The sequence below is a fragment of the Arachis stenosperma genome, chromosome 6, assembly GCF_014773155.1.
Source record: "Arachis stenosperma cultivar V10309 chromosome 6, arast.V10309.gnm1.PFL2, whole genome shotgun sequence".
NCBI lineage: Eukaryota > Viridiplantae > Streptophyta > Magnoliopsida > Fabales > Fabaceae > Arachis > Arachis stenosperma.
In genome coordinates, this window is record NC_080382.1 from 105,777,221 (window position 1) to 105,797,658 (window position 20,438).

General features: G+C 36.0%; 2 protein-coding genes across 2 annotated transcripts; one reads left to right on the forward strand and one right to left on the reverse strand.

Annotated features, from left to right (window-relative positions):
- Positions 1–12,241: 12,241 nt before the first annotated feature.
- LOC130935338 (50S ribosomal protein 5, chloroplastic) lies at positions 12,242–12,997 on the forward strand. Its single transcript, XM_057865039.1, has one exon. It carries the CDS (start codon positions 12,388–12,390, stop codon positions 12,820–12,822), a length of 435 nt encoding a protein of 144 aa, XP_057721022.1. The 5' UTR covers positions 12,242–12,387; the 3' UTR covers positions 12,823–12,997.
- Positions 12,998–14,104: 1,107 nt separating this feature from the next.
- LOC130935337 (E3 ubiquitin-protein ligase At1g12760-like) lies at positions 14,105–18,136 on the reverse strand. The gene is made up of 4 exons (XM_057865038.1): positions 17,383–18,136; positions 15,877–15,996; positions 15,355–15,649; positions 14,105–14,767 (listed from the first exon to the last, which is right to left on the reverse strand). The coding sequence occupies exons 1-4, from the start codon at positions 17,817–17,819 to the stop codon at positions 14,606–14,608; spliced, it is 1,014 nt and encodes a 337-aa protein (XP_057721021.1). The 5' UTR covers positions 17,820–18,136; the 3' UTR covers positions 14,105–14,605.
- Positions 18,137–20,438: the final 2,302 nt, after the last annotated feature.

The following is a 20,438-nucleotide window of genomic DNA, read 5'->3' on the forward strand; positions in this document are numbered from 1 at the left end:
CATAAATAGAAGGATGTGGGAAGAGAGGAAGAAATTTTCGAAAATCAAGTGAAATATTTTGAAAATATTTTTGCAAAACTCTAATTGATTTTCGAAAATCAAGAGTGGAAAAGAAATCAAGTAATTTTTTGAAAAAGATTTTGAAATTAGAAATAAAAAAGATATGATTAAAAACTGTTTTGGAAAAGATGTGATAAAAAAGATATGATTGAAAAGTTATGGTTTTAAAAAGATATGATTGAAAAGATATGATTTGAAAACAATTTTTAAAAAAGATTTGATTTTTAAAAATTAATGACTTGCCTAACAAGAAAAGATATGATTCAAACATTAAACCTCTCTCAACAGAAAAGGCAACATACTTAAAATGTTCAATCAAATCATTAATTGTTAGTAAGTATCTTTGAAAAAGGAAAGAAATTGATTTTGAAAACATTTGATTGAAAAGATATGATTTGAAAAAGATTTGATTTTGAAAAACTTTGAAAACTTGAAAAAAATTGATTTTGAAAACAAAATCCTCCCCCTTGTGCCATCCTGGCGTTAAACGCCCAGAATGGTATCCATTCTGGCGTTTAACGCCCAAAATGCTACCGTTTTGGGCGTTAAACGCCCAACCAGGTACCCTGGCTGGCGTTTAAACGCCAGTCTGTCCTTCTTCACTGGGCGTTTTGAACGCCCAGCTTTTTCTGTGTAATTCCTCTGCTGCATGTTTTGAATCTTCAGTTCCCTGTACTATTGACTTGAAAATAGAACCAAGATCAAATAAACAAGGCATGCAAGACACTAAACTTAAAATTAGACACTAGACTCAAACAAGAAACATAAAATATTTTTGGTTTTTATGATTTTTATAATTTTTTTGTGCTTTTTTCGAAAATTATATGGAAATAGAAAATAAAGGTTTCAGAATTCTCAATTTGGATTCCAGGAATCATTGCAATGCTAGTCTAAGACTCCGGTCCAGGAATTAGACATGGCTTCACAGCCAGCCAAGCTTTCAAAGAAAGCTTCGGTCCAAAACACTAGACATGGCCAATGGCCAGCCAAGCCTTAGCAGATCATTGCTCCAATAGCAAGATTGATAGAAATCAACAAGCTATTGTGATGATCAGTTGAAACCTCGGTCCAATAAGATTAGACATGGCTTCTCAGCCAGCCAGACTTCAACAGATCATCATGAAACACTAGAATTTATTCTTAAGAATTCTGAATAAAAATACCTAATCTAAGCAACAAGATGAACCGTCAGTTGTCCATACTCATAACAATCCCCGGCAACGGCGCCAAAAATTTGGTGCACGAAATCGTGATCACTACAACTTCGCACAACTAACCAGCAAGTGCACTGGATCGTCCAAGTAATAAACCTTACGCGAGTAAGGGTCGATCCCACGGAGATTGTTGGTATGAAGCAAGCTATGGTCACCTTGTAAATCTTAGTCAGGCAGACTCAAATGGGTATAGATGATGAATAAAACATAAAGATAAAGATAGAGATACTTATGTATATCATTGGTGAGAGCTTCAGATAAGCGTATGAAGATGCTTGTCCCTTCCGTCTTTCTGCTTTCCTACTGTCTTCATCTAATCCTTCTTACTCCTTTCCATGGCAAGCTTATGCAAGGGTTTCGCCGTTGTCAGTGGCTACCTCCCATCCTCTCAGTGAAAACGTTCCTATGCTCTGTCACAGCATGGCTAATCATCTGTCGGTTCTCGGTCAGGCCGGAATAGAATCCACTGATCCTTTTGCGTCTGTCACTAACGCCCCGCCTGCTAGGAGTTTGAAGCACGTCACAGTCATTCAATCATTGAATCCTACTCAGAATACCACAGACAAGGTTAGACCTTCCGGATTCTCTTGAATGCCGCCATCAGTTCTTGCCTATACCACGAAGATTCTGATCTCACGGAATGGTTGGCTCGGTTGTCAGGCGAGCACTCGGTTGTCAGGCGATCAACCATGCATCGTGTATCAGGAATCAAAGAGATATTCACTAGAGCCTTGTTGCTTGTAGAACAGAAGTGGTTGTCAGTCACTTTGTTCATAAGTGAGAATGATGATGAGTGTCACGGATCATCACATTCATCAAGTTGAAGAACAAGTGATATCTTGGACAAAGATCAAGCGGAATTGAATAGAAGAACAATAGTAATTGCATTAATACTCGAGGTACAGCAGAGCTCCACACCTTAATCTATGGTGTGTAGAAACTCCACCGTTGAAAATACATAAGAACAAGGTCTAGGCATGGCCGAATGGCCAGCCTCCCAAAGAGGGTTCAATCATAAAAACATGATCAAAAGATCCTAAGATTGAAAGATGAAAATACAATAGTAAAAGATCCTACTTATAGGAAACTAGTAGCCTAAGGTGTACAAAGATGAGTAAATGACATAAAAATCCACTTCCGGGCCCACTTGGTGTGTGCTTGGGCTGAGCAATGAAGCATTTTCGTGTAGAGACTCTTCTTGGAGTTAAACGCCAGCTTTGGTGCCAGTTTGGGCGTTTAACTCCCATTTTGGTGCCAGTTCCGGCGTTTAACGCTGGAAATTCTGTGGGTGACTTTGAACACCGGTTTGGGCCATCAAATCTTGAGCAAAGTATGGACTATCATATATTGCTGGAAAGCCCAGAATGTCTACTTTCCAACGCCGTTGAGAGCGCGCCAATTGGACTTTTGTAGCTCCAGAAAATCCACTTCGAGTGCAGGGAGGTCAGAATCCAACAGCATCTGCAGTCCTTTTCAGTCTCTGAATCAGATTTTTGCTCAGATCCCTCAATTTCAGCCAGAAAATACCTGAAATCACAGAAAAACACACAAACTCATAGTAAAGTCCAGAAAAGTGAATTTTAACTAAAAACTAATAGAAATATACTAAAAACTCAACTAAAACTACTAAAAACATACTAAAAACAATGCCAAAAAGCGTACAAATTATCCGCTCATCAAATGCCAACCTCACATTTTCCGGATTAAAATCTAAGTATTTCCCCCGAACCATTGTGAGATAATTCTTTGGACTCGGGTTCATACTTTGATCATGGTTCCTAGTGATCCATGCATTGGCATAGAACTCTTGAACCATTAAGATTCCGACTTGTTGCATGGGGTTGGTTAGGACTTCCCAACCTCTTCTTCGGATTTCATGTCGGATCTCCGGATACTCATTTTTCTTGAGCTTGAAAGGGACCTCAGGGATCACCTTCTTCTTTGCCACAACATCATAGAAGTGGTCTTGATGGCTCTTGGAGATGAATATTTCCATCTCCCATGACTCGGAGGTGGAAGCTTTTGTCTTCCCTTTTCCTTTTCTAGAGGATATTCCGGCCTTAGGTGCCATTGATGGTAATGGAAAAACAAAAAGCTTATGCTTTTACCACACCAAACTTAAATATTGCTCGCCCTCGAGCAAGAGAAGAAAGAAGAGAAGAAGAAGAAGAAAATATGGTAGAGATGGAGAGAGGTAGGTTCGGCTAAGTGGGAGAAGAGGGGTTTGTGTTGTGTGAAAATGAAGGAGAATGGAAGGGTATTTATAGGGAGAGGGGGGAGTGTATGTTTGGCCATTTTGGGTGGGAATGGGTGGGAAAATGGTTTTGAATTTTTGAAGGTAGGTGGGGTTTATGGGGAAGAGTGGATGGATGTGAGTGGTGAAGGGGGTAATTGGGAAGAGGAATTGAGGTGATTGGTGAAGAGTGTTGGGAAGTGTGACATGGGGAAGAGTAATCACAAAAACTAGGATTAGGAGGTAAGGTGGGAATATGGTAGGTGGGGATCCTGTGGGGTCCACAGATCCTGAGGTGATCCTGTGGGGTCCACAGGTCCTGAGGTGTCAAGGAATTCCATCCCTGCACCAAGTAGGCATGTAAATTGCCTTTGCACACCATTCTGGCGTTTAAACGCTGTGTGGTGCACATTCTGGGCGTTCAACGCCCATGTAAAGCATGTTTCTGGCGTTGAACGCCAGTTTCATGCTTGTTACTGGCGTTCAGCGCCAGCTTTTCTTCTCTGGGCACATTCCTGGCGTTCAGCGCCAGAATGTTGCTTGTTTCTGGCGTTCAGCGCCAGAATGATGCTCTGTTCTGATGTTGAACGCCGGCCAGATGCATCTTACTGGCGTTGAACGCCAGCCTGTGCTTCCTCCAGGGTGCGAATTTTTTCTGCTGTTTTTTTATTCTGTTTTTAATTTTTATGATTTTTTTCGTGACTCCTCATGATCATGTACCTAATAAAACACAAAATAACAATAATATAGAATAAAATAAAAATTAGATAAATAAAATTGGGTTGCCTCCCAACAAGCGCTTCTTTAATGTCAATAGCTTGACAGTGGCTCTCATGAGCCACAAGGTGATCAGGTCAATGTTGTATAGTCCTAACACCAAACTTAGAGTTTGGATATGGGGTCTTGACACCAAACTTAGAGTTTGGTTGTGGTCTCACAATACCAAACTTAGAGTTTGACTGTGTGGGCTCTTCTTGACTTTGAACTGAGAGAAGCTCTTCATGCTTACTCTCTTCTGTCACAGAGGGATGGCCATGTGCCTTAAACACAAGGTAGTCCCCATTCAATTGAAGGACTAATTCATCTCTGTTGACATCTATCACAGCTCCTGCTGTGGCTAGGAAAGGTCTTCCAAGGATGATGCAATCATCCTCTTCCTTCCTAGTGTCTAAGATTATGAAATCAGCAGGGATGTAAAGGCCTTCAACCTTTACTAACACGTCCTCTACTATTCCATAAGCTTGTCTCAATGACTTGTCTGCCAATTGTAATGAGAACAAGGCAGGTTGTACCTCAATGATCCCCAACTTCTCCATTACAGAGAGTGGCATAAGATTTATCCCTGACCCCAGATCACACAGAGCTTTTGCAAAGGTCATGGTACCTATGGTACAAGGTATCAAAAACTTGCCAGGATCTTGTTTCTTTTGAGGTAAAATTTGCTGAATCCAGGTATCCAGTTCACTAATGAGCAAGGGAGGTTCACTTTCCCAAGTCTCATTACCAAACAACTTGGCATTCAGCTTCATGATAGCTCCTAAATATTGAGCAACTTACTCTCCAGTCACATCTTCATCCTCTTCAGAGGAAGAATAGTCTTCAGAGTTGATGAATGGCAGAAGGAGATTTAATGGAATCTCTATGGTCTCTATGTGAGCCTCAGATTCCTTTGGATCCTTAATAGGAAACTCCTTCTTGCTTGAGGGACGTCCCAGGAGGTCTTCCTCACTAGGATTTTCGTCCTCCTCCTCCCTTGTGCATTCGGCCATATTGACTATATCAATGGCTTTGCACTCTCCTTTTGGATTCTCTTCTGTATTGCTTGGGAGAATACTGGGAGGAGTTTCAATGACTTTCTTACTCAGCTGGCCCACTTGTGCCTCCAGATTTCTGATGGAGGATCTTGTTTCACTCATGAAACTGAAAGTGGCCTTTGACAGATCAGAGACTAGATTGGCTAAATTAGAGGTATTTTGTTCAGAATTCTCTGTCTGTTGCTGAGAAGGTGATGGATATGGCTTGCTATTGTTCAGCCTGTTGCATCCACCATTGTTAAAGCCTTGTTGAGGCTTTTGTTGATCCTTCCATGAGAAATTTGGATGATTTCTCCATGATGAGTTATAGGTGTTTCCATAAGGTTCACCCATGTAATTAACCTCTGCCATGGCAGGGTTCTCAGGATCATAAGCTTCTTCAGAAGCTGCCTCTCTAGTACTGTTGGATGCATGTTGCCATCCATTCAGATTTTGAGAGATCATGTTGACCTGTTGAGTCAACACTTTGTTCTGAGCCAATATGGCATTCAGAGCATCAATTTCAAGAACTCCTTTCTTCTGAGGTATCCCATTATTTACGGCATTCCTCTCAGAAGTGTACATGAATTGGTTGTTTGCAACCATATCAATGAGTTCTTGAGCCTCTTCAGGCGTTTTCTTTAGGTGAATAGATCCACCTGCAGAATGGTCCAATGACATTTTCGAAAATTCAGAGAGACCATAATAGAATATATCTAATATGGTCCATTCTAAAAACATGTCAGATGGACATCTTTTGGTCAGCTGCTTGTATCTTTCCCAAGCTTCATAGAGGGATTCACCATCTTTTTGTTTGAAGGTTTGAACATCCACTCTCAGCTTGCTCAGTTTTTGAGGAGGAAAAAATTTATCCAAGAAGGCAGTGACCAGCTTATCCCAGGAGTCCAGGCTATCCTTGGGTTGTGAATCCAACCATATTCTAGCTCTGTCTCTTACAGCAAAAGGGAAAAGCATGAGTCTGTAGACTTTAGGATCAACTCCATTCGTCTTTACAGTCTCACAGATCTGCAAGAACTCAGTTAAAAACTGATAAGGATCTTCAGATGGAAGTCCATAAAACTTGCAGTTTTGTTGCATTAAGGCAACTAGCTGAGGTTTCAGCTCAAAGTTGTTGGCTCCAATGGCAGGAATGGAGATGCTTCTTCCATCAAACTTGGACGTTGGCTTTGTGAAGTCACCCAGCATTCTCCTTGCATTATTATTATTTTCGGCTGCCATCTCCTTCTCTTGTTCGAAAATTTCTGAAAGGTTATTTCTGGATTGTTGTAATTTAGTTTCTCTTAATTTTCTCTTCAGAGTCCTTTCAGGTTCAGGATCAACTTCAACAAGAGTGCCTTTTTTTCCTGTTCCTGCTCATATGAAAGAGAAGAAAGCAAGAAAAGAAAGAGGAATCCTCTATGTCACAGTATAGAGATTCCTTTGTGTTAGTAGAAGATGAAAATAGTGGAAGAATGTAGAAGAGTGGGTTCGGATATTTGGATGGAGAGAGGTGAAGAGAAGTGTTAGTAATTAAATAATTAAATAGAATAAGAAAAGAGAGGGAGAATTTCGAAAATAATTTTGAAAAAGGGGTTAGTATTTTCGAAAATTAAAAGATAAGATAGAATTAAAATTAAAACAATTAATTAATTAAAAAGAATTTTTAAAAAAAAGAGAGAGGTATTTTCAAAAATTAGAGAGGGAAAAGTAGTTAGGTGGTTTTGAAAAAGATAAGAAACAAACAAAAAGTTAGTTAGTTGATTGAAAAAGATTTGAAATCAAATTTGAAAAGATAAGAAGATAAGAAGTTAGATAAGATATTTTAAAATCAAATTTTGAAAAAGATAAAATTTTTTAAAAAGATAAGATAAAAGATAAAAAGATTTAATTTAAAAATTTGAAATTACTTACTTCACTAACAAGAAACTACAAGATAAGATTCTAGAACTTAAAGATTGAACCTTTCTTAACAAGAAAGTAACAAACTTCAAATTTTTGAATCAATCACATTAATTATTAGTGAATTTTTGAAAATATCATATAAAGATAAGAAAAAGATTCTTGAAATTTTCGAAAAAGAGGAAAAATTGGAGAAGATATGATTTTTGAAAAAGATTTTGAAAAGATAAGATTTTTAAAATTGAAAATTTGACTTGACTTGTAAGAAACAACTAATTTTTAAAAATTTTTGACCAAGTCAACCCAAAATTTCGAAAATTTGGAGGGAAATAAGGAAAATATATTTTTTTTTGAATTTTTAATTATGAGAGAGAAAAACAACAAAAATACTCAATGCATGAAATTTTTAGATCAAAATAATGAATGCATGCAAGAATGCTATGAATGTCAAGATGAACACCAAGAACACTTTGAAGATCATGATGAACATCAAGAACATATTTTTGAAAAATTTTTGATGCAAAGAAAACATGCAAGACACCAAACTTAAAAATCTTTAATGCATGGACTCTAACAAACGAAAAATGCATATGAAAAACAACAAACAACACAAAACAAGAAAACATCAAGATCAAACAAGAGGACTTATCAAGAACAACTTGAAGATCATGAAGAACACTATGAATGCATGGGATTTTCGAAAAATGCAAGAAAAATTTTTTAACAGCATGCAATTGACACCAAACTTAAATTTGACTCAAGACTCAAACAAGAAACATAAAATATTTTTTATTTTTATGATTTTATGATTTTTTGGATTTTTGTTATTTTTTTCGAAAACAAAGTTGGAAAAACGAAAAATAAAAGAAAAATTTTGAAAAAGAAAATGACCTAATCTGAGCAACAAGATGAACCGTCAGTTGTCCATACTCGAACAATCCCCGGCAACGGCGCCAAAAACTTGGTGGACGAAATTGTGATTCCTTTGTTATTGTATTTTGTAAAATTCATTGCTTTTTCTTTTCCTGGTAATGGCGCCAAAAACATGATGCCAATACCATGGTTCACAACTCCGTTCAACTTAACCAGCAAGTGTACTGGGTCATCCAAGTAATACCTTACGTGAGTAAGGGTCGATCCCACAAAGATTGTTGGTATGAAGCAAGCTATGGTCACCTTGTAAATCTCAGTTAGGCAGATTAAACCAATTGATTATGGATTTTCTAAAATAAATAATAAACAGAAAATAAAAAGGGATATAAATACTTATGTAAATCAATAGTGGAAATTTCAGATAGGCGTATGGAGATGCTGTGCTCCTCTTGAATCTCTACTTTCTTATTACATTCATCCAATTCTTCTTACTCCTTTCCATGGCAAGCTGTATGTAGGGCATCACCATCATCAATGGCTACTTTTAATCCTCTCGGGAAAATGGTCCTATGCGCTGTCACTGCACGGCTAATCGTCTGGAGGCATCACCCTTGGTTGATAGCTACATCCCATCCTCTCAGTGAAAATGGTCCAAATGCTCTGTCACAGCACGGCTAATCATCTGTCGGTTCTCAATCATGTTGGAATAGAATCCATTGATTCTTTTGCGTTTGTCATCACGCCCAACCTTCAGGAGTTTGAAGCTCGTCACAGTCATTCAATACCGGAATCCTACTCGGAATACCACAGACAAGGTTAGACTTTCCGGATTTCCAGGATCCTACTCGGAATACCACAGACAAGGTTAGACCTTCCAGATCCCCATGAATGCCGCCATCTATCTAGCTTATACCACGAAGATTCTGTTGGGGAATCTAAGAGATATGCGTCTGGCCTAGAGTAGAACAAAAGTGGTTGTCGGTCACGCGCGTTCATAGGTGAGAATGATGATGATTGTCACGGATCATCACATTCATCAAAGTTGAAGTGCAACGTATATCTTGGAATAAGAATAAAAGAGAATTGAATAGAAAGTAATAATAATTGTATTGAAACTTGAGGTACAGCAGAGCTCCACACCCTTAATCTATGGTGTGCAGAAACTCCACCGTTGAAAATACATAAGTAAAAGGTTCAGGCATGGCCGAATGGTCAGCCCCCTGAGTGATCAAGAGACCGAATAATCAAAGGCTAAACAGTCAAGAGATTAAACTGTCAAAAGATGTCTAATACAATAGTAAATTATCCTATTTATACTAGACTAGCTACTAGGGTTTACATGAGTAAGTAATTGATGCATAAATCCACTTATGGGGCCCACTTGGTGTATGCTTGGGCTGAGTTTGATCTATCCACGAGCTGAGGCATTTATTGGAGTTGAACTCCAAGTTATGACGTGTTTTGGGCGTTCAACTCCGGATCATGACGTGTTTCTGGCGTTTAACTCCAGACAGCAGCATGTACTTGGCGTTCAACACCAAGTTACGTCATCAATTTCCGAATAAAGCATGGACTATTATATATTTTTGGAAATCTCTGGATGTCTACTTTCCAACGCCGTTGATAGCGCACCATTTGGAGTTCTGTAGCTCCAGAAAATCCATTTCGAGTGCAGGGAGGTCAGATTCCAACAGCATCAGCAGTCCTTTTGTCAGCCTTTTTCAGAGTTTTGCTCAAGTCCCTTAATTTCAGCCAGAAATTACCTGAAATTACAGAAAAACACACAAACTCATAGTAAAATCCAGAAATGTGAATTTAACATAAAAATTAATGAAAACATCCCTGAAAGTAGCTTGAACTTACTAAAAACTACCTAAAAACAATGCCAAAAAGCGTATAAATTATCCGCTCATCAGACATACAGGACATTCATTCAGGAATACGGTATGGTTATAATTACTAGTGGATAGTCATCTAGCACTAGTTTGCGCTGTTTATTCTTCGGTCCTCATGAAATTTCAACTGATCAAATTCCCCAAAATGTATACCGTTTACCCTTCTTCATCATAATCCTCATCTTCTTCTATCCGACTACCGAGATTTGCAAGCTGCATAGTGTCAATGGCCATCTTGTCTGCATCAGAAAGGGACCAGCCAGGGATTTTCTCATGATTTATCTCTGTTGCCGGTTCACGAACAAATCCAAACAAGGCAAAGAATTTCTTCAACTTCAATGCTACTACTTCACACCATTAACAAAAATAATTACAAACCAAGCAAAGAGGTTCTCAGTACAAACATACCTCTCAAATACAAACAAATTTGATTTAAACATTACATAAATAATGATTAAATCCACAGATCAAATTGATTATCACAAGAAGAGAAAAGTCTCAATGCTAGGTCACGAACAAATCCAAAAATTAGGACACGACGGAAAAGATAAAAGGAATCAATAAATTAAACAACATTTGTATAAAACTAACTTGGGTCAGAGCAGTTCAGACGAGGAGTTGATGGTTGAGGTGGACAGCAATCAGGGAGAGGCGGCTTCTTCGATTTTCCTGTGAAGGAGAAGAAGAGGAGATGAGAAGATGGGGGCTACGAAGATGAACTTGCAAGCGGCTAATCACTTACCTAGCGGTGGCGAGGCCAGCGGCGACGTAGCGGCTGTTCTTGAAGAAGAATGCTTGAGCGACTACAGTGGCTGTTCCGAAGAAGGAGAAGATGAAGTCACGAGGTTGATTAAGAAGCCCTGATTTACATTAAGGGTAATTTTGGAATTATAAAATTAGAATGGGGTAATTTAGGTACAAATTATGATTAAAATTTCTGTCCCCGTCTTTAAATTTTTCTGTCTCCAGTGTCCTTACTGTTTGGAGGTACTAAAATACTGAAATTTTGAAGACGGAGACAGAAATTTAAGTACCAGTCTCAAGCTCAACAAACATAATATTGAGTCTCTATCTCTCAGTCTCAATTCTAGTCTCTGCAAACAAACGCTACCTAAGTGACATCAAATTAGTCCCTGCACATGTATAAGTGACAACAAATTCATCTCCACGATTTATTAAGTTCTACTCTTATCTCATTCTATCAATACAGGCAACAACAATGTGTGAAACAAACCAATAGATATAGAAATAGAATAATAAAAGCAAAACATGGCTACAAAAAATACATCAATCTAAGGAGTTCAACCCTTACTAAAATACAATAACCAGTAAATAGCAAAGACATCGTTACCTTTTGCATGTCCGAAATGAAACACCACCCATTTTGAAAACAGAAAATGCGTCGTCATCCTCAACTTCAGCAAATTCATCCTTTGAGTTAGGGGTGTCTTCATTTCTTCGAAATGCTAAGAATCTGCCAAAAACGAACAATAAAAATGCAACAAGAAGATACGAAGAAAATCCTAACAAAAATTTTCAGAAAAACCACATAAGAAAAACGATGAACGAATGAATATATAACGACTTAACAATGTACAAAAAGCCATGATCAACAAAAACAAAAGAGTGGACGGTAGCTATTTTGTTTCTCCTTTCTATTTTGATTACCTCTAACAATCAAGATGCTTCCCGTCAGACTACTACGTGTGCAATAGAGACGAAATAATCAGAATATGCTTGCTTTCCTTAAGAGAGAAGGTCAACAATGGCAGCTCAACAATGGCAGAGAAGACGAAGGATAACAGAGAAGAAGAAACATAGTGGTTTCTAATAATAAATTGGGGATTAGGGTTATAAAATAATTCAGGGACTAAATTAAGTTAAAAAATGATAACAGCCACGTCAGATAGCTGTTACCATTCCAACGTGGCGCCTCTCCATACACGTCATCATGCCGTTTGGGAATATTTTTTGGAAAATGCTTTAGGGACGACCGTGAGTCACCTTTGTTAAATTTAAGGACAATATTAAAGCCAATGCAAGTTTAGAGACGACTTTAAAACTCAAATACAAGTTAGGAACACTTTGATATTTAACTCTTTAATATTTTCTTTTTAGATTTGACAAAAAAAGAAACACAAAAAAAATTGTATTGTATGACAAAAATAGAAGACAAAAAATGAGAGAGTATTTTTTCGTGAAAAGCCCCGTCGTCATTTATGGAAATGGTTAGGGACAAGATTGGTAGACAAATAGTTAGTTACCAAAGCAAGGGAGAAAGGGTGACTGGGTGAGCAAGAGGAGGACCATGTCTATGTGGCCTTATCCGCAACCCAACTCCAATCCTTCTTTGCCCCGCACCAACACTATACAAATTTCTGAAACAAATTCCACCTTCCAAAAGGAAAACCATAAAAATAATGGCACTTCTGTGCTTCAATTCCCTCACCCTTCCCTCTCTCCATTCACCCATTCCCTCTTCTTCCCTCGTCACTCCTGTTTTCAGAGTGCAACTTAAGCTCCCTGTTGGTGTGCCCACCAAGTGTTTGAACTTTGTTCCAATTCGAACAACACCCTCTAAAGGGAGGAGCATGGTGGTGGCTGCGGCAGCCGCCGATGGTGCTGCTCCTGCCGAAGGGGGGTCCCCTCCTCCACCGGAGGGAGAGAAGAAAGAGAGCGCCGCGGTGGATAAGCTTCCCCTGGAGTCGAAGCTGAAGGAGAGGGAAGAGCAGAGGCTGAGGATGAAGATGGCGAAGAAGATAAGGTTAAGGAGGAAGCGGCTCGTCAGGAAGCGGAGGCTGAGGAAGAAGGGTAGATGGCCACCTTCCAAGATGAAGAAGTTGAAGAATGTCTGAAGAAGAAGAAGAAGCACTATGTAATGCATACAATTGTGCTTCTTTTTTGCAGGTTTTTTAGTCCTAAATCTGAACCTGATTCTCATTATAATTGTATTTTGTAGTTCTGGCATTTGTTGTTATGTGTTATGTAAAAGACAGTTTTTGTTAATTGAGATTGCTTTTTATAGCCTAACGTTGCAGAGCACTCACCTGTTGCCTGTTGGTTGTAGTAAATAGGGTGTTTCATTCGGAATGGAGTGGTGTGGTGCTATCATGTGTGTTTATGTGATAAATGGTGGTGTATTTGTGTGTTAAATTCATCCCATTTTTTAGCAAAGAAGACAAGTCAGTGAAAGAAATAAGGATCACATTCTATCATTTATCGGAAAAAAGTTTGGGTATCACTGGTGTGAAATGAGAAAGATTTTTATGCTTTGATATTAGAAGAGAGGAAGAATGAATGGCATTCGAGAAATGCGCTAATATTATGAATATAAAACATCAGAAAATTTCATATTTTGGCATTGTTTGTATGCCCTGAAGACTCCTTGTAGCTTTAGGAGCCGCCTCTAGCGAGTTGTTCAACAAGTTAAATTTCACTTTGGTCCCTGAAATTTACAAGTTGCACTGATTTAGTGTCTGACTTCCTAATTATTACAATTTGGTCCCTTAAATTTAAGAAAGTGCACCGATGTAGTCTTTCGTGTATTTTCCGTCGCTGGAACTCAATACCGTTAGTGATGTAGTTCAAGCCTTGTCACGTTAGACATATTAAAACGACGTTGTATGCATTTTGACGTTAAAAAATGTACTAAATATCGTTTGAGAGAGTTTAAACAATACTAAAACATTATACTCTTCCCTTTTAGTATTGTTCAAACCCTAAAATTACATCATTTAGTGCTCTTTTAGCGCTAAAACGTGTACAACGTCGTTTCAATATGTTCAACATAGCAAGACTTGAGCTATCTCACTAGCAACATTGAGGAGGGACTATTGTAGTGCACTTTTTTGTATCTGAAAGACCAAATTGTAGCAATTGAAAAGTTAGGAACCAAATCAATGCAATTTGCCAATGGGACCAAAACGAGGCTTAACTCGGTTATCTCCTATTGTTAAGTTCAATGACTGCTCTTCGAGAGTTTTCACTGTTAACGGAAATGCACTGCTGAGACACCTAAGACATGGTTTTTTTATGCTCCTTTCTAAATGTTACCAGTATATCAAGGGATGAGAAAATAACCATCCTTCAATCATCAGGTAAAACTTATCTGCGGCAGAAAATCATGTAATGATCGCGTTAATCCTAAAAGATCCTTTCCTTTGTTCACAATCAAATAGATGTGTTTAGTACATCCAATAGTGTACTCCAAAATCCCAAGTTTTCATTTACTCTAAAAGTTCATGTTTCCCTTTCCCCCCCTCCAAAACCCTAAATGACAAATTACTGTTGCCAAATTACTCAACACAAGCATTGCTATACAGAAAATGTTATTATAGGAACTTAAAGGCACAAATCATATGATGGGGTGGTCATGGTAATGGGGAACCCTCTACATGGCTTACAATATATACAAACCCCACTATGAACTAAGGAAATTATGCTCAGAAGATGAAGGCGGCTTTATGGGAGAGGAAGTAAGCGTCCTCTTCCTTTCTTTTTCTTTATTATTTGTTTTTTTTTTTTTTTATCACCTACTTGTCAGTGGATTAGCAAATGCTTTGGTTCTCCTCGGATCATGCTCTTTTTCGGCTGATAATGCAACCTATGTTTCTCCTCCAATCTTTTATTTTCAAGGAGTTAGACTAACGTATCGCCTCTAAGGATATTGAATTTGCAGAGTGGGCAAGTTGCTTTTGTCCGGAGCCAGCGGCTGATGCATCCACAGTGGAAATGATGGGTACAGGGGAGGCGATACAGTTCTGCTCCATCAACATAAGGGGATAGGCAGATGCAGCATTCCTACAATATTATCAGTAGTAGTTTAGTTCTTTGGCCATCATGTGATTTGTAACTATGCGAATTAACAAAACATAATAAGCAATTTTCAGGGGGTTTAAAATAAACCCAGAAGAAACAGTCTAACACTGTGAGATTGAATAATAAATCAGTGATAATCACAATCATATTAGGTGCAAATCAAGGATAAAATAACACCTATCTAGGGCAAAAATAACAATCAATGAACAGTTAGGGTGGCAAAATAACATCATCGCATTATCTAATTTTGACAAACCGTGTTTAAAACCAGACCAATCCAAGTATAAGATTTCAACGTTTGTCAAGTAAAAATTGATATAACTAAAGCTCGGTTTCTTTTGAATAACTAAAGCATGAACAAGCCGAATCCATCAGACAAAGAATCATGGAATGGAAATGGGTAACAAAGGATATATCAGAAAAGATACCAAAATGACATAACAAAGTAAATAAGGTTGCCCAAAGGGAAGAAATTTGACATGAAGGGATATAGTTACAACTAATAAAATTATAAAATGATGTTAACACTAAAGAATGACTGAATGAGAGATCTGAAAAGATGTACTCACAGAATCATCTGGTTCGAGAAAAAGTTCACTGATATGATTTTCATTGTATGAATCTGATCCTGCTTTTTCAATTTGCTGCTTGTTGTCATCAACCAACACTAACAAATTTGATTGGCCAAACCTATACTTAGGAAGTGACCTAATATCCTCTTCTGATGCACCTTCCCTGATTCTTATAGCATAAGCTAATGCTATTATTGGGATAAGGCAAAAGAGAGCAAAGAAAATTATACATGCCATCCCAATGCAAAAGATAATAAAAAATACATCAAAGGCTAGAAACACCACTGTTAACCTGCAACAATGTGATAAATACACCACTGAGTATTCCAAGCTTCCAATAAATTATGTAAGGATGACACTAATCAACCTATGTTAGAAGATGAAGCAACAAAGAACAGACTTTTTAGAGTAGTGATAAATATACAACTAAACCTTGTCCAATTAAACGAAGTTGACTATATGAATTAGGATCCGGTATATTGTTGTTATAAATCATGTCTACATTCAAACTATTCTTACCAGTAAAGTTGCGGAGAATCTTCCAGTAGTGCTTGGCCGCCCACAACAATCCAATAAAATCCAAACACCCACCAGACAGATGATGCCAGAGTGTTCACCGGCTCTAACCTCTTCAGGATGCTGAAAGCAATAAATAACAGTAGAATGCAAATTCAATTATCTGCCAGTGTAAAAGGAATAGAAAGGCAAGCATACTGCACACATGGATATAGAAAACCATTCTTCTTCCTGTACAACACTTTGAACATCAGTCCCCAACACATAAATAAGACGGTGTAAACTGGTGAAGGTGATGAGGGTATTCTACAGAAAAGAAACCTTGCAAGAGCTATCCACATTTTCATTCTTACAAACAATCCACATTAAAGTAAGCACTCAACATCTCATCCTTTTTCCAGAATTTTGCAATGACAGTTAAAACAGAAGTAAGCTTCATGGACAGTCAGCTCTTTAAATACACAATAATTATGCAATTCTTTCTAGTAGGTAACTACCATCGTAGATTTGACTAGACATTAAACCTCGCTAGTATAACGATACCCTGGTGTCATTGCTCTGACTTAGACACATGATTGCAATTCAACTGATACTTTGATCTAAATCCTCATCATAACTATCGTATGTCATCAAATGTCTAATGGCTAACAACACCACAGAGCACCTCCTCATCATAGTACATACATTATACATAATCGATTACTGCATTGAAGATTAACAGACTATGCATTCTAGTAGTAAGCTTTGGTATAAAGTGTGACTAGAAAAAACGAACTTTAACAAAAGAGGAGCACTAGGAGCCAGCAATTTTTGTGTTTTATAACCATCAATTAGTCATCAATAATATTTTTAATAGTATGAGATTACATCCAATGGTGAGAGATCACTCATTTTTTTTTATGGTTAAGTACGGGCCACAAAACATAAAAGTTGCTGGCTCCCTAGACTTTCACTTAACAAAATAAGCTAACCTATTATACTCTTTAAGCCGGTTACAAATATGTTAATCCATGCAAAACGGAATAACTAACTGTGTACTTTCAAATTCATCATCAGCTTAAAAAAATGGTTACTGTGTCATTTTTAGACCAATTAATAGTTTAAATAACAAAATTGCATGACCTGATAGCACATTTGAATTCAAGGCCAATAAAGTATAAACTGCGTAGTAGAGGAGATTGAATACCTAGAATTTCTAAATAAAACCAAGACATAACTCTCGGTGATCACTATAATGATAATCATCACACACAAATTAAAGGTTAAAATATTCTCCTTAATCTTCCACCCTATCCCCTCTCGTTTAAGAAATATCAGCTTCCTCTAACATGCAGCCAAAAATTCAAACTTTAATATCTAACCAGGATTTTTCTCTCTCTTTTTTTTTTAATTTTAAAAATCCATTGACAAATAACCGAGTAAATAATTAAATATCAATTAACTAAAAATTTCACCATAGCCAGAAAAATAAAAACCTAATCTTAGTATCTATCAATTCAATAGAGTTACCTGTACGGACTCTGAGACAGCGAAGGATCCCCGATTCTCCTGCGATACTCGAAGAACACGAAGCAAATATGGAGCACGCACTCGAACGCGTAGCCACAGAGCCACAGCCTCAGCGGCGTCGCCGGCCGCTCCCGGAGCGTGGAGAGGAGCACGCCGGCAGCCACGACGACGAAAGCCAGGTTCCACACCAAGTCCAACACGAGGACGGGCCTGGAGTACGCGCATCCTCCGCCATCGTCATCGTCGGAAGCGTCGAGGCCGTCGTCGGATCGGCGGTCAGCGCAGTCGGCGAGGAGCATGCGGCGGCGGTCGGCTGCGATGAGGCGGGTGGTGTAGCGAGCTAGGGGGAAGGAGAAGGTGGTGGTGCGTAGACTGGAGTTGCGGAGCATGGGATCGCTGGCTCCGGCACTGATGACGTGGCGGTACTGGTGGTCCATGTTAGAGAGAGAGAGAGAGAGAGAGAGAAAGGGTGAGGGTGCGTTTGTGTTTGTGGAGAGAGTTTGAATAGAAAAAGAAGGAAAAGCGTTAGTACTAGAAAGGAGTGGGTGGTGATGGTGGAAACTAGAGAGTAATGAGTTAAAAGAGTAGTAAAGGGGGGTGATGATTCTGGTGAAGGCACAAACAGAATTTCAGCGGGGGCGTGCGTTGTGTGGTGGTGTTGTTGGTGGTAGCACTTTACACGAAGCGGGTTAAACGATGTCGCATCCTGACTACGACGGTTTTCTTATTCTAATTAATTTCACTACACTGCCACGGAATTAGGAAGGAAAACAGGACTACGCTTATAATAAGATTTGTTGCCCTCAACTTGGCCTCAATATTAAGTCTGATTTGTTGATAAATTTGGTCTAATTTTAGTAATTTAAAACCTGTTAAAAATCTTGATGATTTAAAAAAAATAATATAAAATAAATAAATAATCAAGTAAAATTAAAGATAATAAATATATTTTAAACTATATATATAATTAAAAAGATAAATAGTAAAATAAATAAAAAATTTTAAATAAAATAGATGATATAAATTTAAAGTATCACTATTATATTTTTAATATAAAATTATAATAAAATAATGTATTTATATATAATCAACTTAACAAACCGAATAAGTTATTTCATAAATTGAGTTTGGCCTATTAAAAAATTTAAATTTTTAAAATAATTTAAGTTTGGACTTATTTTTTGATAGGCCAAGCCAAGCCCGTCTGCAAGCCATACTCTTTTATCATCTCTTAAAATTATAAATTATGTATTGATTGAGTCGAGCTATATATTCAAATAGTTTTGTCAATCAAATTGACATAAACTTAACAAAAATCACTTCCATAAAATGTACATAAATTACACACTTTTTTTTATATTTATTTTTTATTTTATTTTTTTGTGTTTTTGTTTTTTGTCATTTTTTATTATTGTTATTGTCGTTGTCTTTTTTTTATTTCTCTTTTTCTTTTTTGTATTATTATAGTATTTTTTACTTTTTTTATCTTTTTTATTTGATTTTTTTAAGAGAGTGAAAACAAAAAAATATATAAAAAGATAAAAGAAGAAAAAGAAGAATATAATAACGATGATAAAGAAGAGAAAAATGGAGTTTGAATGGTTTATAATTTATTAAAAAAATAACACAAAATTTTTTAAAGATAATATAAAAAAATTTGACTAATTAAAAGTTATCAAAAACAAAAATAATATTAAAATTTTTCAATCATGACACTGTAATTTTTTTAATATATTTTTTCATAATTTATCTTCTTTTTCTTTCTCTAAATATATTATTCTTCTTCTTTTTATATTTTATTATTGATCCTTTTTTTGTATATTCTTATATTTTACTTAAAAAATAGAAAATTTTACATGGGTTGATTTCTCTCTCTCTCTCTCTCACAACACTGAACAAATATAAGCGGAGCTAAAGTCAATAGTGTCAAAGCTTTTCAATTTTGTTCCAAGTGTTTACCTCTACCTTACACTGAGGAATAGATTTAGAAATTAAAAGTCGAATGAAAATATTTTTTAAAAATAATTGTTACTAAAATTTTAATTTCTGTCTTTATTTTAGTCATATATGTCTCTATTTTGGGGTTAAATTATTCATGTTTCACTGGGGATCTCAGGTATATCTCATTAAAATTTGAGATTCTACATGCAATTCTTAATTTCTTTTATTATACCATATTATTATGATATATATATATATATATATATATATATATATATATATATATATATATATATACACGATTAAGTTTAAGAATCACTCAAATAAAGATGTTTATTTTATTTTTTATTAAAGATATTTTTGTATTGTATTTACATTTTTAATTAATTTGTGTATAATTTATTTAGTATTTCTCATCACAAATTATTAGATTTTTTCAAAGAAAATAAAAAATATTTAAATTAGATTAAAATCAAAAGAATAATAGATTAACTATTAATTTTTTTTAAAATTGTCACGCTCATCAAAACGCAACAAATAACAAAAAAAAATTTATTTATGCGATATATAAAATAATTATTATATTATTATTACATTATAGATTAAAATTCATTTATTTAAATTTGTTTTTATTTTTAATATAAGTATTAGAAATAAATAAAATTTTTATAACTATATTTAATGTAACAAAATATATATAATATTAATTAATTTTAAAAAAATTTTAAACAATTCTAAAAAAATCTAAAAATTAAAAATTTTTGAAAAAAATAAACATAAAAGTGTTCTTAGAAGTAAATATGTTTAAAAATAATTTTTTTAATATTTTTTATTTTATAAATATATTTGATATCCAATCTAAATATAAAAAGTACGGATATTGAATTCGATCTGATTAGTGAGAATTGTATCAACAAAAATTTATATTTAATTTGTTTTATATTAAATATATTTAATAACCTATTATATCATATTGATTGAAATTAGCTTTTATAATGTTAATTTTCTAATAATAACACGTTATTAGAAAAAACTATTTTTTAAATTTTTTAAAAAATTAATTAATATTATATATATTTTGTTATACTACATCTAATTATAAAAATTTTATTTAT

Excerpts from the sequence above, each read along its gene's own strand:
- LOC130935337 (XM_057865038.1), bottom strand. The coding sequence starts at position 17,819 with ATGGACCACCAGTACCGCCACGTCATCAGTGCCGGAGCCAGCGATCCC. Across the intron at positions 15,997-17,382 it reads CTGTCTCAGAGTCCGTACAG|CATCCTGAAGAGGTTAGAGC; the intron begins GTAACTCTATTG and ends TATTGCTTTCAG. Across the intron at positions 14,768-15,354 it reads TTCTCGAACCAGATGATTCT|GAATGCTGCATCTGCCTATC; the intron begins GTGAGTACATCT and ends ATAATATTGTAG.
- LOC130935338 (XM_057865039.1), top strand. The coding sequence starts at position 12,388 with ATGGCACTTCTGTGCTTCAATTCCCTCACCCTTCCCTCTCTCCATTCA.